The sequence below is a fragment of the Nomascus leucogenys genome, chromosome 7b (genome assembly GCF_006542625.1).
Source record: "Nomascus leucogenys isolate Asia chromosome 7b, Asia_NLE_v1, whole genome shotgun sequence".
Classification (NCBI taxonomy): Eukaryota; Metazoa; Chordata; class Mammalia; order Primates; family Hylobatidae; genus Nomascus; species Nomascus leucogenys.
Window position 1 is genome coordinate 10981493 of NC_044387.1, and position 25284 is coordinate 11006776.

The 25284-nt window shown below is 50.1% G+C and overlaps 1 protein-coding gene across 2 annotated transcripts; it reads right to left on the reverse strand.

The window, feature by feature from the left end:
* Nucleotides 1-1572: 1572 nt before the first annotated feature.
* Nucleotides 1573-24420, reverse strand: MIEF1 (mitochondrial elongation factor 1). 2 transcript variants are annotated; one of them, XM_030815514.1, is made up of 6 exons: nt 24332-24420; nt 15086-15417; nt 8282-8432; nt 7686-7863; nt 7218-7480; nt 1573-6176 (listed from the first exon to the last, which is right to left on the reverse strand). In XM_030815514.1, the coding sequence occupies exons 3-6, from the start codon at nt 8423-8425 to the stop codon at nt 5370-5372; spliced, it is 1392 nt and encodes a 463-aa protein (XP_030671374.1). In that variant the 5' UTR covers nt 8426-8432; nt 15086-15417; nt 24332-24420; the 3' UTR covers nt 1573-5369. The 2 variants fall into 2 exon arrangements, with proteins under 2 accessions (XP_030671374.1, XP_030671373.1); XM_030815513.1 differs by lacking the exon at nt 24332-24420 and adding an exon at nt 17220-17427.
* Between the last annotated feature and the right edge of the window lie 864 nt (nt 24421-25284).

The window sequence follows — 25284 nt, forward strand, 5'->3', positions numbered from 1 at the left end:
GAGAGGGCGCGCCGGGCCTGTCCACCTACCCCCAAAGGCGGCTGAGTCCGCATGGCTCCTCCTAAACTCTGGAAAGGAGCCGGGAAGACGCGCCGTCCTGTCGCCCAACCTGGGTTTTTACAGTTTTCATCCGGCTCAAGTGCAAGGCTGCCACAGAATAGCATCATAGAGGAACTTCTGGTGTCCGAAGATTGCGTTCCCCTAAGAACAGGATTTTCTTCGCTGCCGTCTCCCTGGGGTAGTTCCGATTCACTCCTGATTCTGAACTCCCCGGCCTAACCCGCTTTTCAGCAGTCACGCCCACGGCCCTGGGAGGAGAGGCGCTTGGGAACCCACGGCCACTTGCTGGGGGTTATGCGTCGGGAAGGGGTAGTCTGTTTTAAGAATACAAGAAACCGCATCATCCTCCAGCCCCCTCCAGTCAGGCCCTGTGAAGGTGGAAACTTTGAGTTTCCGCCTCCTTTTCACTGGGCCACACAAGTATGAGCGCTGTGATATCAAACAACCAGGGAAGCACTGCTCTAAATAACCACGGCCATCTGCTGCGCTCATTCAACCTCGCCCACAAATCCTTTCCAATGGCAAACCGAGGCCCAATGGGATGAAGCTTCTTGCTCAGTCACAGGGCTCCCAGTGGAGGGAGTATGGGGTAGGAGTTAGAAGACAGATTTTGGGGAGCGCATCCAAAAGAATCCTGGCTGGGACATTTTGGCTAAGTGACTTATCCTCTCTGAGCCTCGGTTTCCTCATTTGTAAAATGAAACTACTGATGAATATCCTTGTCTCATGAAGTGAGATCATACATGTAAAGCACTTAGCACAGTGCCTGGTCCATGTAAGCGCCCAATAATGGTTGCTGTTGCTGCTACCGTTCGTAGAACTCAGGTCTCCTGACCCTGACTTCTGCCACTCTCCATCACATCCTCCTGCTGCCTCAGAGGACTCTTCACTATTATTTAATGAGATGAAACCAACTTTAAAACTGGTATACACAAGGCATACTGGATGCTGGAATAAAAGTATGTTTTTTCTTTCTCCTTGGGGAATCATGAGTGTTGAGATATACAGAAGTTGGCGCCAGGAGCAGTGGCTCCAGCCTGTAGTCCCACCTACTCAAGCCGAGGTGGGAGGATTGCTTGAGCCCAGGAATTCCAAGCTGCAGTGAGCTGTGATCACAACACTGCAACTCAGCCTGGGCAACAGAGCAAGACCCTGTCTTAAAAAAAAAAAAATACAGGAGTTTTCTAGCCTTTCCATGCAAAGTCAGTAAGAATCCCTGAGCCATTAGCCATGTCTTCCAAAGGCAGAACTAGGGACCCACAGGACGTGTTCTCCTTTTGCTATAGACAGTACCTCCTGACAGATGACTGTGCAAATGGTTGAGTATTAAGGCAACACTGCCCCAGTTTTGACACTGAAAAGGTCGTAAAAGAATGACTCCCTTGGCAGCCTGTCCCATCCATTCTTTTATAGAGACCTAGCTCAAACACTTCAAAGGTTCCCCCTAGCTGAAAATGGAGACCCAGTACCACTCCCACAGGAAAATGTTCCATATGACACACACAAGTCACAGCTGTTGGAAAGGAGATGTTTATTTTCTTCTTCCCATGCTATGGAAGGACACTGTGTTCCGCAGTTTTATTTCCTCCCTCAAGGAGAAAAAGGATAGCAGGTCTCTGGGTCTCAGGGCTAATCTGCCCCTACTTACATAGACCTAACCAAGACAGTACAGAAAGACTGGTGACTGATTCCAAATCTACCAGCTAACACATCCACCACCACTGACGGGCAGGCAAGTGACTAGAAGGCAAGTTGTGGACTTGGCCTCAGGGACCAAGAATTTAAAGACTACAAGGTGATCCATATGTAAGGTAAACACCTAGTGTGCAGTTGACCATGGAACCCACCTCTCTGGTATTCTGGCCACTTACGGAATGTGGCATCTAAAAGGGCTGCAGCCTCCCAGCCTGGTGCAGGGGTCAGTTCTATCCTAAGTCTCCTATCATTCTCCTTGGCCTTGAGTTGCAGACAAAAGGGCCGAGTTCTAACAAATCCTCTGACAGAACACGTTCTCAGCCAAGTCAGTCCCAAGGAAGTATCATGGCAGAGAGCTCCGCACACTCGCAGTCGTCTGTATTTACAGAACGCCCCCTCGGGGCCTCTCCTGGGTCCTTCCATCCTGAAGCTGATTCCCCTTCAAGACTATTTGAACTCTCAACTTGAGTGGAGTGCAGGGAGCAGAGTCAGCGAATGTGGAATATGGACAGCTGGCTGAGACCCAGGAGACCGTGGGCCTCTGCAACGCTTCTTTAAACTTGAGCTTCAACATTTATTTAAATAAAACTTTAAAAGTCACAACCAAGCATGTAAAGAAAAATACTGTCATCTTGAACTCATTTTTTAGGAAGGGCAACAGAGGAGAACCAAAATAAACTCTCGAATTTATTAGGTTTAAGATAATGAGTGCATTTTTTAAGTGTCAGGCTAAGTATAAAGTTTGCTAACCTTGATGGCACACACACAAAAATCTCTAGATGGAGAAGTAGAAGATGCTATTACTTCAGGCAAAAGTTAAGAGTTACTGAACAGGAAGGCAGAGTAGCCGGGAAAGTTACTCATCTTTCCCCAAAGATTTAAAAAAGGGGGCAGGTGCAGAATGTTGTCCTCTTCTATCCAAGAATCTCAATAGCAACTGCCTATGTTCCATACTTTATGATGAGGAAGATGGCAGCAAAAAGAATGGCTTGCCCAGTCATGGCCAGCAATCCCACCAGGACCAGGGCTGAGAGTTCACACTGCTTCTAGTTCCGAGGACTTCTTAAGAGGTTCTTGCTTGTAAAATGACAAAGTTATGGTTTTGTCAAACAGTTAAAAGAGATGCTCTTTAAGAAGGATGATAAACTCATTTGCCTTCCTTAAATGACAATTACACTCAAATAACTTGGGACTCTTTAAAATCTTATCCTTTTTAAGCTCTCCTTCCAATTTTTATTTTTTTGAAACAGGGTCTCACTCTGTCACCCAGGCTGGAGTGCAATGGCATGATCTCAGCTCACTGTAACCTCCACTTCCCGGGTTTGATTCTCCTGCCTCAGCCTCCCGAGTAGCTGGGATTATAGGCGCCTGCCACCATGCCCCGCTTATTTTTGTCTTTTTGGTAGAGACGGGGTTTCGCCATGTTGGCCAGGCTGGTCTCGAACTCCTGACCTCAAGTGATCCACCCGCCTTAGCCTCCCAGTGCTGGGATTACAAGCATGAGCCACCGCACCCGGCCTCCTTCCAATGTTTTATGTGAAATTTGGTCAGAGACGCAAGCCTGGGAAAACTTAAATTTTTTTAATACTCATGGCAGGGAAACCAAATCCTTTATCTCAATGAATAATCTATACTTTTGCAACACTCTATCAATCCTCTCCTCTCCCTTCCCTCGAATAGATACCCAATGGGTACACTTGAACCCTGTAAGGCTCTACCCCATACCTTCTAGATTCATCCAGGATGGTACTCAGGCATACAGATTTTTTTTTTTAAACTCTCATTTGAGTCTGACCAACAGACAGGGTAGATAAGCTCTCTCAAGATTCTCAGCTTTATGTTTTTTGTTCCCTCTCAGTACCTTTATGCAAATGAAACTGAAACTACCATAAGAAATCCTTGTTAAGGGGAAAAGAGGCAAAAAGACCTCTAAATATAGTCAAGGTTAACCCTAGTTCTCAATTTCCTAATCTGTGACATAAGAGGGGCAGGAATCTCTACCCTAAATTGATGCTGAGGTATCAATGCTAAAGAGTCATTTCCCGTTACTATGGTTGGGAAGGAATGAGACAGCTGCAGAGAGCTTCACCAGAACCTCACTGATGGAGAGGTAGTCATCGAAAAAATAAGACAACTTGACGGGAGGAAAACAAAATACTGAATGGGCCAATGAGAAACAGAATTATCATCAGAGTCTTGCTACAAACAGGGAAAAACACAAACCAAGACGACACACAGACATGGTAGCTTAAACATTCCTCCCCACCTTCAGGATACATTCACATTGCAATAAATACTGCAATCTCAGTAGCGGGAAACAAGGAGGAACATAGGAAATGCCCACCTCCTCCCCTCTGTCTTATCTGTGTGCTCTCTTCCTTGGTAGCACCGATCTCCCCAGGTGCTGGGTGAGAAACAGGACAGGGGGAAGAGGTCTGTGCATGCTCACTTGCCCTCTGGCCGTGCCCGGAGCACTCAGCAAATACCCCTCTCATGTTCCTATGGCAGACACTGGAGGATGAAGGGCTGGCTGTTGGGTCTGTTCTTGCTCTAAGGCCACATCCGAGAAAAGCAGGGCCTGTCTGGGGAGAAAACATGGCCACCAAACCCCAACTAGTGACTGGATTTTCCAGCTGACATTCAGTCAACTGTCTACCTCCCTCATCCTCAACTGATGGCTAAGGCTGTGTCCCTTCAAGGCCTTGTCCTGATTGGCAATAAAATAAGGAAAAGGTGTGAAAACCAGCATTCGTGATGAGGTGGTGCCCCGGCAGCCCCCATCCTTGTCTGTCTGACCCCTGCAGCCACAGATGACAAGCAGACACTGGGCACACAAACCCTTCACTAGGCCCTTAACCAGCTCTGGTTCCCTACTCTGCACTTCTGCTAATAGCCACCAAGAAATTCAATCTGCAAATAACTTTGCATTCAGCTTATCCTGTGTGGGTCATTAACAGTGTTCCCATGAGAGACATTCTCAGCATTTATGAATGGGTCAGGAGGTGGGGGGGAGGATGGACTTCTACTCCAGGAACCGCGGTCAAAGGACAGCTCTTCTACCAGCCTCACTCCCAGAAACCCTAAATACTGTCTCAGCACTGGGCTCTGTAGAGTTCAGCTTTGAAACATGCTATCACAGCTCTTCAGTGGCATTCAACTAAAAGGCAACATCTTAATTAGGCAGATACGCTCCAGGGACAAGAGCAAAACAGAAGGCATGAACAAGAGAGGAAAAGATAGAAAAGACACTGAATAGGAACAGGCAAACGGGCAAGGCAGACCAGATAGAGGCAGCAAACATGGGCCGAAACGCAAAACACCAAGTGATCCATCAGCTCAGGCCAGCACACCACCTTCTCAATTCATTCCAGAAAAATTAGCCTGGAGCCAGGGGGGAGCAGGGAGCACAGTGATTGGTAACAAAAATAGGAAGAGTTGGGTAACAAAATAGGAGATGGAAGAGATGTCATTCGAATCAGCATGAAGTGACCAGGGTGATGATCAGCAAGACAGGAGGCACCAGGAACCCTGTGAGGCACCAACTACGTAGCCAAGTGTATCTAACGGAGAATCCAGGGCCTGACCACCAACACCTGCTTTGGCCTTCACCTGCCCTACGTCTGCAGCAGCACCTCTGGCTCAGACAATGAGCAATAGAGAGTGTATCCTAATTCGTCTATTTCTTCAGGGGTGAGCTCTGCAAATAAGTTCACCTTGGGGCTTAGGGCACTGGGCAGGACTCCAGCCTCTAAGTAGCTGATAAGTCCCCTCAGGGCCTGCAGGAAACGGTCGGCCAGCATATCCGGAGACCAGTCAGCCTCCTCCTGGGCCAAGTGGAGGATGACATTGGTTAGCTGGCTGGCAGTGAGGTGGCCCAGAGCCGGGGTGGACTTGCATATGGCCTTGAGGATCTTGAGGCACAGAGATCGGCAGCCCGAGTCAGCCTGGTCCAGAGCCCGCAGGCGTGCCGTCTCCGCGGGACGCAGGCTCAGCCGCCACAGGTTATCATACTGGGCTAGCCGGTGTGGTTTGGCCACCAAGACTGTGTCACCGAGGGTCACTGATGGCAGGAAGTCAATGAAGAGATGTTTGCCACGCTCATACTGCACCTCCAGTGTGAGGGCTTCTGGGGGTGGGGCCGGGCGGATCACATAGTCCAAGAGGGACCCTATGGCTGGCCAATTGATGGAGCCAGCCACTACCTTCTCAAATGTATCTGCGACTGTCTTTGGAGAGAGGTAGCCCCCTACTACACAGCGGTCCCAGTAACTGCTCCCACGAGGAAAGTACTCTGGATTCTCACGACGCACCAGGAAGAAGCCAGGGACATTCATGATGGTGTCTTCACCAGGAATACATGACCACAGGTTCTGCTCCAGCACAAGGGGCACAATGAGTTGGATGTGGTCAGCTGTCACCACCTGTCAGGGCAGAATTTAAAGGGTTTTGAGGGTTTACTCTGTTCAGAAGACATGCTTCTTCTAAGACGGTTCCCACCATCTTACACTCCCTCCCAGCAAGAATGGGAACTCTAGGCCGGGCGCGGTGGCCCACGCCTGTAATCCCAGCACTGTGGGAAGCCGAGGCAGCTGGCTCACTTGAGGTCAGGAGTTCAAGGCCAGCCTGGCCAACACGGTGAAACCCCATCCCTACTAAAAATACAAAAAAATTAGCCAGGCATTGTGGCGTGTGCCTGTAATCCCAGCTACTCGGGAGGCTGAGACAGGAGAATTGCTTGAACCCAAGCAACCTCTGCCAAGGAGGCGGAGCTTGCAGTGAGCCAAGATCGCGCCACTGCACTCCAGCCTGGGCAACAGAACAAGACTCCATCTCAAAAAAAAAAAAAAAATTCTTTCATGTCACCGTATCAATCTACACAGAGTGAGAAAACTAGAAAGGAGAGATGGGCACAAGAATATAGGAAGGAGGCGGCCTCTTATAGCTTCCTAAAAGTTGTAAATAGGACTACAACATGAGAAAGAATTAAAGACACAAGAATAAAGAGTAACAGGCCAGGCTCACGCCTGTAATCCCAGCATTTTGGGAGGCCGAGGCAGGTGGATCACCTGAGGTCAGGAGTTCGAGACCAGCCTGACCAGCATGGCAAAACCCCGTCTCTACTAAAAATACAAAAAAAGTAGCCGAGAGTGGTGGCACACACCTGTAATCCCAGCTACTCGGAAGGCTGAGGCAGGAGAATCGCTTGAACCCGGGAGGCAGAGCTCGCAGTGAGTCAAGATCGCACCACCGCACTCTAGCCTGGGCAACAGAGCGAGACTCTGTCTCAAAAAAAAAAATAAAATAAAATAACAAGTATGGATCTCCAAATGCTGCTGAGGTACACAGGATTTGGAAGCTGTAAGACCTCAGTCTTTCTGGCAAGCCTGGGACACTGATCTGTGCCAACAACACTACTGTGCTCAGCACCCAAACCCCACCCACCATGAGAACCACCTTGTTACCTGCAGGTCATCATAGAGGCTGCCACTCAAGTACATGTCCCGAAGCGGCATGTCAGGCAACTTGGCCCGCAGGAAGCTCCGGAGCTCGGCACATATGTCCACGGCAGCTTGCTTGGCCCGAGCCTGCTCTCCAGCAGGGATGGCTGCCCGGTTCCGGTAGTAAGTAAGAAGTTTCTCCTGCAGGGACATGCGGAGTCGTGACTTCTTCAAGTCTACCTGGCCCTTCCTGGCCACTGGCTTGGGCCGGGGCGGGCAGAATGTATCTGCCAAGGCAAGAGAGAGAGGCACGTGAGCTCTGCCCATGCCTGCTCAGTCCACAGCTGCCTCAGCCCCAGAAAGAAGGGCCTGGCATGGAGGGCAAGTGCTGGCACAGTGCCTGGCACAGATGTGCTCAGGAAACATCTGCTGAGTGCAGGAGTGGTACTGAAAGTCCAGAGAGGTCCCAGGAGGGGCAGCAGCCCTTCTCACCTGTGTCGAAGGCAGAGGAGTCTGTGGGAAGGGTCTGCAAGGACCGGCTCAGCCCCGTCTTCATGTCCCTGTTCAGCAGTCGGGGGGAGCCCATCCAGTTTGGTTCTTCCCAGCTCCTTTTCCCTGAATGGCTCAGGCGGGTGGGGCTGGTAGGGGCACTGATTGCCCGATCGTACATCTGAAATAGCAGAGAGGACACAAGACATAAACCTGCCCTCTTTCCCTATTTCCTTCCAATTTACTTCCTCCCCAGAAGCTCTGTCCTGGTAAGTTCTTTTAGTAATTTTGTTCTTATTTTAGATTATAGAATACTTTGCTCCATGCAGAAAATCTCAGGGAAGACTAAATGATATAAGACATAGATAATCCATGTCATGACCCAGAGAAAACTGTTTGTAATATCTGGTATGTTTCTTTCTAGATGCATGTAATGAGGATCACTCCATACATACTTTTGAAGCTGTTTTTTTCACTTCACATCATTGCGATCATTTTCTCCTATTACTAGAACACTTCGACATTTTCTTTCTATAAAACATTACATTTTATGACCATACCACTACATCCCACCCCTGGCCCTGGCTGCATGCACTTACCCGCTTAACTGCCAGCGTGGCGATGCCCAGCATGGCCGCTCCACCCACCCCCAGCACCAGCCGGGCATTGGAGAGCACAAAGTCAATGGCCGTGCCAATGCCATTGTCATCCTTCTTGCCTTTGCGCTCACCAGCGCCTGCCATTGCTCATCTGAGAATGAAGACAGAACACGGCCATAAGTACTGGGACCCCAAGAACCTCCCTCCCCCAACAAGCCAAACCCCAACAAGTACAGGGTACTCTGTGAGTTCCAGCAACCCAAATCCTCTTGCCTCCAGCACTGCATGCTTTAGGGTCCAGAGGGAGCTACAATGTCCCATGATAGATCAGGATGCAAGGAAGAGGGGCTGATCTTGGGTATTATAGGAAAACTTTCCCCAAGCTAGTGCGATTAAGAAAGCATTAAGCTCAGTGTCAATCCTTTTTTGTATTACAATGAAGTACCCCACCATGCAAAACAACCCTCTCTCTACCCCTTTACAATGTTAAAATGCAGGTCTCTCTACCCCTTCACAGGGGTTATAAAGCAGGTCTCTACCCCTTCACAGGGGTTACAATGCAGGTCTCTACCCCTTCACAGGGGTTATAAAGCAGGTCTCTACCCCGTCACAAGGGTTATAATGCAGGTCATTTCTTCATCCTTTGGCCACTACTTTGTGGAAGGTTAGATCTGAATGGGACCTTGGAGCTCATCTAATGCCATCACATCACCTGACATGGAGGTCCTCAACATAGGGAGGTCCTCAACATAGGGAGGTGATGCGTCAGGTCTCAGAGAAAAGAAATGGTACAATCGCCAGGCACAGTGGCTCATGCCTATAATCCTAGCTACCCGGGAGGCTGAGGTGGGAAGATCGCTTGCGGCCAGAAGTTCAAGACCAACCTGAGCAACATGGCAAGACCCCCATCTCCAAAAGTAAAAGATAAAAATAAATTAATTGAACGTGGTGGCACATGGCTGTAGTCCTATCTACTTAGGAGGCTGAGGCAGGAGGATTGCTTGAGCCCAGGAGTTTGAGCTACAGTGAGCTATGATCGCGCCACTGCACTCTAGCCTCGGTGACAGAGTGAGACCCCATCTCTTACAAATAAAAATAATAAACAAAATGGGCCAGGCACGGTGGCTCACGCCTGTAATCCCAGCACTTTGGGAGGCCGAGGCGGGTGGATCGCCTGAGATCGGGAGTTCAGGACAAGCCTGGCCAACATGGAGAAACCCCGTCACTACTAAAAATACAAAATTAGCTGGATGTGATGGCGCATGCCTGTAATCCCAGCTTCTCAGGAGGCTGAGGCAGGAGAATCCCTTGAACCCGGAAGGCGGAGGTTGCAGTGAGCCGAGATCACACAATTGCACTCTAGCCTGGGCAACAAGAGCGAAACTCCGTCTCAAAAACGAAAACAAAATGACACAGTCATGTCCAGAACTCAGGACTCCCCACTCCTTATATGACGCTTTTTCTACTGTACCATGCTCACCCTTACCCAAATCAAATTGGCCCTTATTCTATCTACTTTCTGCAAGCAAAACACAAAACAACATGTACCAAACACCCTGCACACGGAACTAGAACTATACGTCCATATATGAGAAAGGTCCCTCCATGGACCCTCCTATTCGACAAACGCTTTGTTTCTTGAGAGAAGTGCGCAGCGGGGACTATAAAAGCTTAGGTAAGACTGGTATACCGGGAGATAAAAAACACAAAGGATACTGCAGACTCGACAGATAACTGGAAGACAAAACACCCATCTGCTCGATTCCACTTGGAAGAGGAACTAAAAATGTGTTCACCTGAAAGAAGTACTTGGGCACCACAGCAAAGATGCTGGCCTCCAGTGCAGTGCTCAGGCTACAGTGGAGTCTTCCTGACTGCAGCAGCAGCGGTCCCCAGATAAGCCCATTCCCGTGGAGTTAGAACCCTGGGCCTGAGCAGGGTAAAGGATGACAGTGTGGTTCAGATCGGAATACCACTCAGCATGCTGCCACTCTCCTCTATAATATCCCATGTCCTTCACACCAGGAATGACATAAGGGAAAACAAAGTCAGATACCATTTAATGTCCCAGAATGGGAGGACATCAAGAGACAGGATCGGCCGGGCGCGGTGGCTCACACCTGTAATCCCAGCACTTTGGAAGGCCAAGGCAGGTGGATCACGAGGTCGGAAGTTCAAGACCAGCCTGGCCAACATAATGAAATCCCATCTCTACTAAAAATACAAAAAATTAGCCAGGCATGGTGGCGTGCACCTGTAATCCCAGCTACTCGGGAGACCAAGGCAGGAGAACCACCATTGCACTCCAGCCTGGGCGACAGAGCAAGACTCCATCTCAAGAAAGAAAAAATAAAGGATCACTGAGGATTATCTTCCATGTAAAATAACATTCCTTCTAATACCGTGTTACAAGTGGGTATTGCTAGCTTCCGCATCTTATGCTCCTGCCTCTACCTCCCTGAAAAACAAAGAAATATTTCTGACTCTATTATTCCAGTAATTGAGTTAACTAAGAGTCACTGTCAAGCCCAAAAATATTTTTTCCCAACTAGAGTTCACACCTTGGGGGTACTTTCCTTTTCTCTACCATTTACAGTCAATAGGGGCTTCAGGTTTAGGGGCATGAGAGACTATTTGGCCAAACCAAGTGCATTCCTACCTCAAATGCACAGAGCAAAGCCAGGGAGAAGAGTGAACGTTTGTATTTACAGGTGGATCAGGGAAGAGCACCAGACACCCTCCCTCCAGTGGCCACTGAGACAGAGATGGGACATACCAAATTTAGTGGAGGCAGAATAACCCAATCAGGAAAAAGGCAGAACATTATACATCTCCCCACACATAACAATGTCTCTTGTTTTAACTCTTTACTGAAATATTTACAGTAGGGAGAGCCACTGGACACATGTGCCCATCCTTGAGTGTGATGCAGCAGGGCCAGAAGGGCACCTCCTCACTCCGGGCAGAAGCAGCCTCCCTGGACCATTTTAGTCCTTGGTGCCCTTCTGATGACTGGTGAGAGCAAGGTGGTGCTACAGATGACAGAACAGAGCGTGGGTTTTAGAGTCGGAAATCCTGAGATACAGAACTTGCCTTGAGCCCTGACTTATTAGCTGGGTGACCTCAAATGAGTTACTTAACACCTCAGCTATGAAAAGGGGATAATGGTCCCTGATGGGACCAAATCACAGGGTTGTAGTGAGGAAAAACCATTCACTGCAATCCTGTATGTGAACAGTATAAACTGTATTGCAGTGGATGGTCTATAAACTGTAAAAGTGCTCCACAAATGAGTTATCATCTAGTCTTTTAAGATTTCCATCCACAGGACAAAGGTCAGCTTCCAGAAGTCAGTCAGCAACCCAGACTGTCCTCTGAGTGACAATGTACCTTTTGAGACTGCTCTAAAATGGCCTTGAAAATTCGCAGTGATGCCATCTTGGGCTTGAGATCAAAACTTTTTTTTTTTTTTTGAGACTGAGTATCACTTTGTCACCCAGGCTGGAGTATAGTGGGGCAATCCCAGCTCACTGCAACCTCCACCTCCCGGGTTCAAGTAATTCTCCTGCTTCAGCCTCCCTAGCAGCTGGGATTACAGGCATGTGCCACCACGCCCTGCTAATTTTTTGTATTTTTAGTAGAGACGGGGTTTCACCATGTTGGCCAGGCTGGTCTTGAACTCCTGACCTCAGGTGATCCGCCCACCTCGGCCTCTCAAAGTGCTGGGTTTACAGGCGTGAGCCACCAGCTGAGATCAAAATCTTGTTAAAGCCTTTTCAGCTGGGCGCGGTGGCTCACGCCTGTAATCCCAACACTTTGGGAGGCCAAGGTGGGCGGATCACGAGGTCAGGAGATCGAGACCATCCTGGCTAACACAGTGAAACCCCGTCTCTACTAAAAACACAAAAAATTAGCTGGGTGTGGTGGCATGCGCCTGTAGTCCCAGCTACTCGGGAGGCTGAGGCAGGAGAATCACTTGAACCCGGGAGGCAGAGGTTGCAGTGAGCCAAGATTGCACCCACTGCACTCCAGCCTGGGCGACAGAGCAAGACTCCATCTCAAAAAAAAAAAGGCTTTTCCTACCATAGTGCAATAGGCACCCCCCGCCCACCGTCCAAGGACCGACTGACATCACAGACCTGGTGACCTGGAACAGAAGACGGCATCCACAAGCTCAACAGACAGACACGGACCTTACTTGAAAAGTCAATTCAACTTGTTTCAGTTTAAACTGCTTCTCCACGACACATTCTCCACTCAAGTTCTGCTACATAAGCTTACAGCCTACTAGCAGGTAAGAACTCCACCTCCAATCCGGACTGTCATGAAGGAACCCCCATTGTTGAATGGGTACAGAGTTTCAGATGTGCCAGATGAAACAAGTTCTGGGGCTCTGTTACACAACAATGTGAATATACTTACTACTACTGAACCGTACACTTTAAAATGGTTAAGATAGTTAAAATAAAAAACAAAGAAGGAACACAGACCTGGTGGGCAGAACTAGGGATGGAGAAATTCAGCTCTGCCAACATTTCAGGCAAGTTATTTAACCTGTCTCCCTAGATACAAAAATGGGAACAGAAATGCTCATTACCCTAATATAGGAAGGATGATGAATAATGGAGGCCTTGCGGCTTCCTAGGATGACAGCACAGAATAGTGAAAGTTCCAACTTATTTTAATTGAAAAAGCCATAAGCCTTTTTATAAACCTATCTTGTTTGAGTACATACGAGACTAGGTAGCATATATTGAGTGTGTATTATGTGCTGGGAATTTTACACTTATTATTAATTCCCTCAATCCTCACAACAACAATCCCATCAGATCAGTAATATCCCAAATTTACAGGATGAAGAAACTGAGTAGTTTCTGTAACTGACCCAAGGTCACTGTGTCAGTAAATTATGTGGCCAAGATTTGAACCCCGAGTTCACGCTGGTGGGGAGAACTAATCTACAGGGGTCCTAGGTACTTGCTCCACACCTTGTTCCCATCTCCACTCCATTAACCCCCAGACCATATGCTTCTGGGGGACATTTGGGCTCATTCACTGCTGCATCCCCAGGGTGTGCAGTGTTTTGATGCATAGTGAGTATCTGTTGTGGGAATCAAGTATTAACCCTACGGTGTTTTGTTTCTTGGTTTTTTTGAGGGGGTAGCGATAGCAGCGTGTAGCCCAACTCACAGCCAAAATATATTAGGAACACAAAGATTTCAAGGAACGCCCTAATTCCCTCCCAGATCCTCTAGCCAATCCTCCCTGTGCAGACAGGCTCCCATGGGCATCACCCCACCCCAGCCCTGTACTGCCAAAGGCAGGTGTGCCAATCCTAAGTGGCTGAGAAGAACCAAAAGCCATTACGTAAGGCTCCTCCTCCTACTTTCCCTCCCCCAGTTAAAAGCAGCACCCTCCACCCAGCTGGCAGGCCTTACACCCAGTTACTCTTCATCTTTCTCTCTCCTCCTCCAGCCTCAGCCAACTGATCACCAAGTCCCACTGCTGTACACACTGTGTTTATATGTGGCCACCCCCACCCCTCGGTCCCTCAATCTCATCTGGCTACAACCACTGCCTCTAGTATCTCTCAATTTATTCTTCACACTGCCACTGGCATGCTCCCTCTACGATACAAACGTGGCTGCGTCATTCCTCTGTTTACAGAGCTGTGATGGTCCCCGCATAATAAGATATACATTACAATCTCAACTTGGAGTCAACATCCTTCCAGACCGGGCCCAGCCTCAACTCTGGCTATTTGCCTTACAGGGGTACCATGCTGGCCACATCAGACTTAAGTTTCCAGACTACAAAGTGCAGTTTCTGGACAGGCAGAGCTGTTTGCACCTATAATCCCAATGCTTTGGAGGCAAGGGTGGGAGGATCGCTTGAGGCTAAGAGTTTGAGAGCAGCCTGGGCAACATAGCAAGACCATCTCTACAAAAAAATAAATAAATAAATAATTAGCTGGGCACATTGGTATATGCCTGGCATCCCCGCTACTCAGGAGGCTGAGAAGGGAGGACTGCTTGAGGCCAGGCATTCAAGGTTCCAGAGAGCTATGATCATGCCACTGTACTCCAGCTTGGGCGACAGCAAGACCCCATCTCTTTTTTTTTTTTTTTTTGAAGATGGAGTGTCACTCTTTCACCCAGGCTGGAGTGCAGTGGCGCGATCTCAAGCTCACTGCAACCTCCGCCTGCCGGGTTCAAGCAATTCTCCTGCCTCAGCCTCCTGAGTAGCTGGGACTTCAGGCACGCACCACCATGCCCAGCTAATTTTTTGTATTTTTGGTAGAGACAGGGTTTCACCACGCTGGCCAGGCTGGTCTCGAACTCCTGACCTCGTGATCCTCCTGCCTCGGCCTCCTAAAGTGCTGGGATTACAGGCGTGAGCCACCGCACCCGGCCAACCCTGTCTCTTAAAAAAAAAAAAAAAAAAAAAAAATTGCAGTTCCCACTTCCAGGCATTTGCTTATTCCTGCCCCACTGCTGGTAAGCCTCTATTTCTCATTTGAGGCAGACCTCAAATGTCCTTTTTTTTTTTTCCCCCCCAGAGACAGGGTCTCATTCTGTCACCCAGCCTGGAGTGCAGTGGTGCAATCATAGCTCACTGCAGCCTCAACCTCCTGGGCTCAAGCCATCCTCCTGCCTCAGCCTCCTGCAGAGCTGGGACTATAGGTGCACACCAGCACACCTGGCTCTCCACTGATTTCTAATGACTAAAAGGACGACTTTGATCCTTTTCTCAGTCCCTTGCAACAAAAAATAATGAAACCCAAAGGAACGAGGGCCTACGTACCTGAGGCTTCTTAATGCATCTGTAAGGTGGGGATGGGAGAGAGCAGGAGTGTCTACAGAAGGCACCTTTGTCCTCTTTCCCTTGGAGGATCCTAAATGATCCTCCCCAGTTTGCCGTTGAGAAAGACCAGGCCCTTCTCCAGCTGCCTCTCCCGGGCCTCAGGGTCCTCTAGCTTCTGATTTTTTCGGAATTCACGGCGGATGGAGGCAAAGTAGAAGTCTCGATCAGTGTAGCGAAGCTGTCGGCCCTGGCGCAACAGAGCCCGATAGAGACTCAGCACCGCCTCTCGGCTCCACGGGGCCATGGGGGACTGGCAGGGGCTGGGTGTCACACTGTAAACAGAAGGAAAGACATACAAGCCTAGTATCAGAATAACAAAAGGACCTGTAGAGACTATGTGAGGGGTTTTTAATCCAAGTTCCAGAGACCTCCTAGGTCACCCTATGACTTAATGGCAAGACTAGGACTAGAGACCCCATCCTCTGGATGCCCATTCTGGAAACATACAGGTTGTGGTTCACCAGGGCTCAAATCCTGGCCCTGCCACTTACTTGCCATATGACTTTGGGCGAAGGACTGAACCCCCGCTGAGCACCAACTTCCTCACTTATAAAATGGAGATTAGGATATTATGGCAATAGTACCTACCACATAGGATTATTCTGAGAACTGTGCATGTAAAGAACGGTAATAGAACTTCACCACAGGGGGTGATCTAGGAGGGCTGAAGACAAGCACTCAGCCATACTTGAATCCTGGCACCAGCACTTACCAGCTGCATTACCGTGGGCAAGTCTCCTAACCTCTCTGTGCCTGTCTCAGTTCCTCATCTGTGAAGTGAGGATAAAAATCATATTTTGCACTCCAGCCTGGGCGACAGTGAGACTCCGTCTCAAAAAAAGAATCATATTTTGCCCATATGGTTGGCATAAGCACTAAATGAGTTTAATGTATGTGAACATGTTGAGAACAGCACTTGGCACACACTAAGCACTCTATCAACAGCAGCTATTATTAGTACCACCTAGCCGGGTTTGTAAATGCTTAATAAATAATTACATTTAAGTATAAACTGCCACTGCCTTCCTTCAGTAACAATAAACCCTTACACAGGCATATCTGTAAAGTGCTTTGTTGCCCATTATCACATTTAAATTAAGAATCTAGAAGGTGGTCAGGGTTCTTAGTAACGGTAAATGCTTATTGCATTATATTGCACTATATACAATGTGCAATGTTCGAAGCATGTCTCACATAACAACTCATTCTGTCAGCTACCCTAGGGTCAACATTACCCCATTTTAAGTGGAGGAAACAATCTCCCAGAGGGAAGTAACTTGCCCGCGGGCCCACAACTGTCAAGGGGAGGGCTGCACTCCTGACCCCAACTCTGCCTGCCAAGGGAATGAGTTACCCTTTCCTGGAGCCGGACCATGTGTACAGCACTTCCGGGTGCTCCACGAACTTTCCCAGCACAGCGCTTGACACATACAAGGGGCTCAAACGGAGTTTGAGAAATTCACAACGTCCCTATGTGGAAGAAATGATCACCTCCGTTTCAGAAATAAAGAAACGACACCGAGTGGGGGAAGTATTTGGCTGGAAAAAAAGATTGGACTTTGGGCCCAAAGTCCGCTAGCCCTTAGCCTCCGGCCTTGCTAACTTCCTGGGCAAGCTTGAGCAAGCCACCATCCCTGCCAATTTTTCCTCAACTGTTTAAGAGATCCCTCGGCCCTAAGGGCCTCCCGATGCAGAAAATCAACAGAAGTGTTTGATGCGGTAAAAGGCGGCTGTCACGGAGAGGGCTGTAACTACAAGGTCGCTGGGCAACTGGGCGGCTGAGCCCCAGCCAGTCTGCACTTCCCCAACCGTGGGGGCCAGGCTGGGGTGCGGAGGCCCAGAGGCCAAGGCAGGCCTGCTTCGGGGCACTGGAAGTCTCCAAGGTTGGGGCGGGGCGGGGCCGCCGAGGGGCCTCCCAGGGGAAAGTCCAGGGCGGGATGGGGAGAGACCCCCGGTTGCAGGCTGGTATCCTGGGTCCGGGCCGCATGCGAGGCGCAAGCAGCAGCCTGAAAGAAAGCGCTGCAACCTCCCGGCCGCCCAGCCGCCGCCGGCCCTCATCTCTTCCCTCACTCACCCGCAGGCCGCGCGCGCTACCACTCCGCAGGACTCGCCTCTGGCCGGGTACCTGTCTCCGGGTCACCCATCAACATGGCCCCTTCACTTCCGGGACACGACCTTGCGCACGGAGCTGCGAAGGGGCTGAAGGGAGCACGAGGGCGAGCGGAGGCGGAAGGACTTCCGGTCTTCTCCAAGCTCTCTCTCGGGCCCCGCCCCCTGCGCATGATTCCGCCCCCCAATCCTGAGCCCCGCCTCCGTGTGTGACCTCACCAAGGGACGGGCCTGCAGAGGCCACTCGCGTCCCGCCCCTAGAGGACTCTGGTGTCCGGGTCCAGCTGTGGGTACCGGGGTGGTCCCGATGCTGGCAGAAGGTCAGAGGGCAGGAGGTAGCCTCGCTGTCCAACGAGGCTGCCGCACCGGGTTGGCCCCTCACCTGCTGGCAGCCCCTTAGCCTGTCCGGGGTGCCTGGCCAGCCTCCTGTACTGTATGCTGATTTCTGGCTGGGGCCCTGAGGTACCTGAGGGAATTCTAACACTAATATTCAGAGCTCCTCCAAACCCATTTTCTCAGATCGCCTTCTTTTCATCCCTCCATGCTCTTCCTACTCCCCAGGCCCCATGGCTTTTGGCAAACTCCTACCCTTTCTTCAAAGTCTACCTCAAATGTCCCCCTTCACTGGGAAATCTCTCCCAGCCCCTTTCTCGCCTTCCTCTAACACACTCACGTGCCTTCTTTGGGCCCCACGGAAATGTCTGCACATCTTAAGGCTCATAATCTGTTCGACAACAAAACGTATTTATTGGCGCCTACCATTTGCCAGGCACTGTAATTTATCCATTTGCTTCTCTGTCTCTCACTAGATTTGAGGACAGAGGCCGTGTCTCTATGGAAGCCCCATCCCCCAAGTGCCTCCCTCCGTGCCTGGCTCTGCCAAGCCCAGGGCCTGGGGCTTTGGAGTCTGGGGCCACCGGGGCCACCGCTGGCTCCTAGTTCCAGTTCCACCACTTAGGGACAGCTGCCCTCTGCCAAGTTTCCTAACCTCACCCAGCCTTGGGGCTGTGGTGAGGATTAAAAGGTAATATCTACCAGGAGAGGGGTGGGCAATTACAGAATAGTCAGGCTATCTGATAAAAGGACAAGAACCAGGAGAAGAACATTGCAGGGAAGAGCATTTCAGGCCTCCCCCCAGGTAAGCCCTTAAGCTCAACGTGGTCTAGGAGCCGCAGGGAGAAGGCCAGTGCTTTCGAAGCTGGGTGAGTAGGAGCTGGGAAAGAGGCCAGAGGTGAGGCCCTTATCAGAACTGGGAGGGAGATGGTGGGTGCAAAGGAACCACAGCAGGGTTCAGAGCCAAGAAGTGCTGGAATCTGACTTCCCTTTCAACGGGATCTGTCTGGCTTGAGAATAACGGAATGGAACCAGGGCTGAGGCAGGGAGACCAATCAAGAGTCTGTCGCAGGGCTGGGCACGGTGGCCCACGCCTGTAATCCCAGCACTTTGGGAGGCTAAGGTGGGCGGATCTACTTGAGGTCAGTTCAAGACCAGCCTGACCAACATGGTGAAACCCCATCTCTACTAAAAATACAAAAATTAGCCGGGAGTGGTGGCGTTGCACCTGTAATCCCAGTTACTCGGGAAGCTGAGGCAGGAGAATTACTTGAGCCCGGGAGGCAGAGGTTGCAGTGAGCCAAGATCGCGCTACTGTACTCCAGCCTGGGTGACAGAACGAGACTCGGTCTCAAAAAAAAGAAAAAGTAAAGAAAAGAAAACCAAGATGGAGAGAGGCATAGTAATGTTTCTAAGACACTGAGCTAAGAAGGAAAGAAGCTTTCAGTGGAAGCCAAGTCTGTCTTACTCTGAAATGTGTGTTCTTTCCACTCTTTCAGACTGCCCTAATTTGCTTTTTAAAGAATTTTGTGACCCAAATAAATATAATTGGTGCCATTTCTATCTGGCATACCAGGTGACCTCTTCATATCTCTCCTGACTTTCTTGTTCTATGGAATGTTATTTTTCGGAGGGAGAGACAGAGGGAGGTCGTTTGGAGGGGTCTCCCCTTCAGATCAGCCCCCCCTAGATCCACTTGCTCTTCAGGGTCTTATCTTTACTTAGACTGACAAGGCCTCTCCCTGCCCCCAATGCTTCCACAGCAATGGAGCATGGGCAGTGAGGTGGCATCTAGCACCTACATGTACATACCCATGGTGCCTTTGTAGGCCAGAGACCCATGGCAGGGGGCGCTGACCCAAACCTCAGGGCTCTGCCAGGTTTCACAGGGCAAGAGGCATTCCAGGATCTTTTGGATTGATATTGCAGGGTGTTTGTTTGTTTGTTTGTTTGTTTGTTTTGAGACAGAGTCTCGCTCTGTCACCAGGCTGGAGTGCAGTGGCGCGATCTTGGCTCGCTGCAACCTCTGCCTCCCAGGTTCAAGTGATTTTCCTGCCTCAGCCTCCCGAGTAGCTGGGACTACAGGCACGCACCACCATGCCCGGCTAATCTTTGTATTTTTAGTAGAGATGGGCTTTCACCATGTTGATCAGGGTAGTCTCGGTCCCTTGACCTCGCGATCCGCCCACCTTGGCCTCTGAAAGTGCTGGGATTACAGGTGTGAGCCACTGTGCCCGGCCAGATATTACAGGTTTAACCGTAACCTCCCCGATCTCACATCCAGATGATGGCATTGGCCTCTTAATGGTGATCATGGCTGGAGGCAGAGAGGGGAGCACTCATTTACCCAGAACAGTGACTCATATATAGTAGTGAATGGATTTAATTGTTGAATGAATGAACATTTTGTGGAAAGACAGGAGAGATGGACCGTTTCACCTGGGTCAGGGTGATCAAGCCTGTCTCATTTGAAAGGGGCCTGTGGGTTGGTGGTGAGTGCAGGGCAAGTGCGTTGGGCTTTGTGAGCCTTAGTCCCTCCACCTGGGTATTGGAGATGGTGAGAAAGGACTAGCTCGTCAGGCTGTTGAAGATTAATCAGAGAGGGCATGTGAGGCCTGATGCCTGAGGTGAGGAGTGGCTAATTATAAAATGTCATTGGAGGCTGGGTGCGGTGGCTCACGCCTGTAATCCCAGCACTTTGGGAGGCTGAGGCGGGCGGATCACCTGAGATCGGGAGTTCGAGACCAGCCTGACCAACATGGAGAAACCCCGTCTGTACTAAAAATACAAAAATTAGCTGGGCATGGTGGCACATGCCTGTAATCCCAGTACTTTGGGAGGCCAAGGCAGAAGGATCACCTGAGGTCAGGAGTTCAAGACTAGCCTGGCTAACATGATGAAATCCTGTCTCTACTAAAAATACAAAAATCAGCTGGGCGTGGTGGCACACGCCTGTAATCCCAGCTACTCGGGAGGCAGAGAGGCTCAGGAGGCAGGAGAATCCCTTGAACCTGGGAGGTGGAGGTTGTGGTGAGCCAAGATCATGCCACTGCCCTCCAGCCTGGCAACAAGAGCAAAACCCTATCTCAAAAAATAAATAAAATGTCATTCTTTCTCAGACATGGGTGGGCACATAGGAATATTGGCCCACAGCAGACTATTTTTTGTTTTTGTTTTTGTTTTGTTTTGTCTTGAGACAAGATCTTGCTGTGTCACCCAGGATGGAGTGCAGTGGTGCGATCTTAGCTCCCCGTAGCCTTAAACTCCCGAGCTCAAACGATCCTCCCACCTCAGCCTCCCAAGTAGCTGAGACCACAGGTGCATGCCACCATGCCCGGCTAATTTTTCATTTTTCGTAGATACAGGGTCTCACTGTGTTCCCCAGGTTTGACACAGCTGACTTTGGAAACCCAGGACGCCAGTCGCAGGGCAGGACCTCAGGGGAGTCACAGGCTGTGGCCCCCCTGGTCCTGGAGAGCGTTGGTGGTCAAAGGTCTGGGCCCAGGGGGCTGAGGTGGGATGCCGGAACAAAAACCAACAAAACTTTTTTGCCAAATGTCCCATAAGAACCAACATTGTTGTTTCCAATGTGTTAGCCAAGCAGTCAGTCGCTCAGCATTTACTGAGCAGCTAGTAGAAGCCAGGACTAGAGGCAGGAATGTAAAAATAAAATGCTCAGCTCCTGTCCTCATGAAGGTCAGGGTCAAAGGGGAAGATAGACAAACACAGACATTGCCAGGGGAGAAGCCTTGGCAGGTGCCATGGGAACCCAACAAAGCCTGTGATCGGTGCAGAAGCTGGGGCTGGGACCCAACGGACTGGAGCACAGGGTGGGAAGATGAAGGATGAGACACAAGGCCAGACAGGAGAGCAGCTTGGCCTCAGACACACCTGCCTGGCCTGAGGCTGTCCAGGGAGGAAATGGTAGCCAGCAAGTTGTGCTTAAGGCCATTCCACCTGCACCACTGGTCTAGAGTCAGCCGTGGATTTGAACTCGACCACCTGACGGGAGACTTCAGCAAGGTTCTCAACACCTCTGGGCCTCAATTTCCACACCTGTAAATGAAGATTAGCTAAAGTTCCCGAGGAATCAGACCTTGAAATTGACTTATGCTAACCAAGATAGAGGGAGGGATAAGCAGATCAAGTGACTTGTTTGCAATGAGAATTCAAGTCTCTTTGAGGTCTTAGGGAGTCCCCAGGTGAGGATGCAGGGCAGCAGAGGTCCAGGCAGAAGGCATGGTATGGCCAAGTGCAGAAGCTCAAAGGACCGGAACCCAGGGGATTCAGGAAAGAGAGGCCCAAGATGAAACTGGTGAAGAAGGCGGGGGTTGACCACACAGGGCCTGGCAGGAATCCAGCCCTGATCCTTCTAGCAATGGAAAATGCATGCTATGATCAGACTTGCATCTGGGAAACAACCTGGCTGCTTTGTGGGAACTAGACAGGCGGGCTGAGATCCGCAGATCAGTGCCAAGCCACTGCAGTATCCACTTGAGGCTCTCACCAGCCGACGGGAAGAGTTAACACTTATTAAGCTCTTCCTGTGTGCTGGCACTTACACGCACCGATTTCCCTAATCCTCAGCACAGATCTGCAAAGATAAGAATTGTTATTGCCTCAGTTACATCCAATGAAATCAGACCTTAAGAGCCCTAAGTGGCAAGACTAGGAACTGTACTGAGGCCTGGAGCTCTGAACTGTCCATGGAACAGGTGAAGTCACTCAGGACCAGGATGGAGAAAGAGGGCGAGGGGCCAGGTGCGGTGGCTCACATCTGTAATCCCAGCACCTTGAGAGTCTGAGGCGGCTGGATCACTTGAGGTCAGGAGTTCGAGACCAGCCTGGCCAACATGGTAAAACCCCGTCTCTACTAAAAATACAAAAATTAGCTGGGCGTGGTGGCGCGTGCCTGTAACCCCAGCTACTCAGGAAGCTGAGGCAGGAGAATCACTTGAACCTGGGAGGCAGAGGTTGCAGTGAGCCCAGATTGTGCCACTGCACTCCAGCCTGAGTGACAGAGCAAAACTCCTTCTCAGAAAAAAAAAAAAGAGGAAAGGGAGGGGAACCTTGAGGATGCCGAAATCTAAGGAATCCAGAGGACAATGAAGAGCACTTCGGGGGAACCATCAGAAGTTCAGCGCGGTGGCTTATGCCTGTAACCCCAACACTTTGGGAGGAGGCAGAAGTGGGAGGATCCCTTGAGGTCAGGAGTTCAAGACCAGCCTGGGTAACACAGCATGACCCTGTCTCTACAAAATAATTTTTCAAAAAAAAATATATATATATAAAGGAAAAGAATAAAAAGAACATGGGGTGTCTCAGAGGCCGGGAGGGAAGGAGGGTGTGGTCATAGAGCCAATGCCACAGTGAGTGCCACCTTGTCCTTCCCCAGGGAGGAGCTGGCCTGTGACTGGCTGGTTCAGCAAAAAGTGGGGTCAGAAACCCAGGGCCTGAAGAGTGAGTGGGAAGTAAAAAAAGAGACAGTGGGCCAGGCACGGTGGTTCACACCTGTAATCCTAGCACTTTGGAAGGCTGAGGCGGGTGGATCACCTGAGGTCAGGAGTTCGAGACCAGCCTCGCCAACATGGTGAAACCCCATCTCTACTAAAAATACAAAATTAGCCAGGCGTGGTGGCACATGCCTATAATCCCAGCTACATGGAAGGCTGAAGCAAGAGTATCATTTGAACCCAGGAGGTGAGGTTGCGGTGAGCCGAGATCGAGCCATTGCACTCGAGTCTTGGCGACAAGAGCAAAACTCTGTCTCAAAAAAAAAAAAAAAAAAAAAGAAAAGAAAAAAAGAGGCCGGGCACAGTGTCTCACGCCTGTAATCCCAGCACTTTGGGAAGCCGAGGTGGGCGGATCACGAAGTCAGGAGTTCAAGACCAGCATGACCAACATGGAGAAACCCCATCTCTACTAAAAAATACAAAAATTAGCCTGGCGTGGTGGGGCGCACCTGTAATCTCAGCTACTCAGGAGGCTGAGGCAGGAGAATTGCTTGAACCCAGGAGGCAGAGGTTGCAGTGAGCCGAGATCGTGCCATTGTACTCCAGCCTGGGCAACAGAGCGAGACTCTGTCTCAAAAAAAAAAAGAAAGAAAGAAAAGAAAAGAAGATGTGGCAGAGGTCCAAGTAAACCACCAGCTTATGCACCTCTGGCAGCCACAGGAGCAGAAACGTGGGATGCCAGAGGCTGGAGATCTGGCACACGTTGTTGGACTGCATGCTTGTATCTAGAACTTGTCTCTCATGAATCTAGAACTTCCGTTGCCATCTCATCGCAAAGACCACCTTTGAGGAACCCACCTTGATCATAGCAGAGCAGTTCCTGTAGGAGCTGGGATTACAGGCGTGAGCCACCGCGCCCAGCCTGAGGCTTCTTCTTATCAGATCAGTGAGGTGAAACCCAGAACCACGCCTGGACCCTGGACCGTGTGCACTCATTTCTACGGGTGCTGACAACACCACTGGCAAAGCCTCCATTGACACACAAGCGTAAAGCCCTCTCTCCTCAAGGAGGCAGATGGGGACAAGTGAACCCTAGCTAATGAGAGTGGCTGCCCTGGGTCTGCCAGAGTGCAGGGGTTCTTGCAGATGACTGGGGACAAGCCAGTGGGGCAGTGTGTACTACTATTACTGATAATGCAAGTTAGGGGCCTGGGGGACAGGTCACCCAAAGAAAGGTGGCTTATGACATGCACATCACATCAGCACAATGCAGTGAGAATTTAGTGCATACCGTTGGGCCCCAGGCAGTGTGGCAGGGACACAGAGGTGAGGAAGGCACCCCCACCCCTGCCAAGGAGGGAAGGCAGATGTTCCAGAGGCGCCCTCCGTTAGTGACCATCCTCAAAGTTCGGCTGCTTCCTGTGCTGTTTTGGAACTCCATTTCTGGATCTGCAAAGGGAGAGAAGAGGACACACCCCTTTCCTCCGAGTGCCTTGAATACTCGCTAAAGTGTTCCTCTAGCACTGCCCACTTCATTTTATTTCCTAGGCTTAGTTTTCTTTCATCTTTATAATGTTCCATGATTTTAATTTTTTTTTTTTTTTTGAGACGGAGTATCGCTCTGTCACCCAGGCTGCAGTACAGTGGTGCAATCTCAGCTCACTGCAACCTCCGCCTCCCAGGTTCAAGTGATTCTCCAGTGTCAGCCTCTGAGTAGCTGGGACTACAGGCATGTGCCACCACGCCTGGCTAATCTTTATATTTTTAGTAGAGACAGGGTTTTGCCATGTTGGCCAGGATAGTCTCCATCTCTTGACCTCATTATCCGCCTGCCTGGGCCTCCCAAAGTGTTGGGATTACAGGCGTGAGCCACCGCGCCCGGCCAATTCTAATTTTTATATATTGGCTTTTCCATTTTGTGCTATGTATTTGTATAAAGTGCCTCAAATCCTGCGTGGTGTGCAGTGAGAAGAAAGAAAGAAGAAAGACAGGAAAGAAAGAAAGCCATCCAACCCCACTGGAAGCAAGAAGACCAAAATATTAAGAAGAAAGAAAAAGACAGAAAACGACAGAGAGAAAGGAAGGTAGGAAGGGAGAATGAAAGGAAGGGAAGAAGGGAGGGAGCGCGGGGCATGGTGGCTCATGCCTGTAATCCCAGCACTTTGGGAGGCCAGGGCAGGTGGATCACTTGAGGTCAGGAGTTGGAGACCAGCCTGGCCAACATGGTGAAACCCGGTCTCTATT

Coding starts and splice junctions, on each gene's coding strand:
- MIEF1 (XM_030815514.1), bottom strand. CDS start 8,425: ATGGCAGGCGCTGGTGAGCGCAAAGGCAAGAAGGATGACAATGGCATT. Junction 7,864..8,281: donor CCACGCTGGCAGTTAAGCGG/GTAAGTGCATGC, acceptor CTGCTATTTCAG/ATGTACGATCGGGCAATCAG. Junction 7,481..7,685: donor CTCCTCTGCCTTCGACACAG/GTGAGAAGGGCT, acceptor TTGCCTTGGCAG/ATACATTCTGCCCGCCCCGG.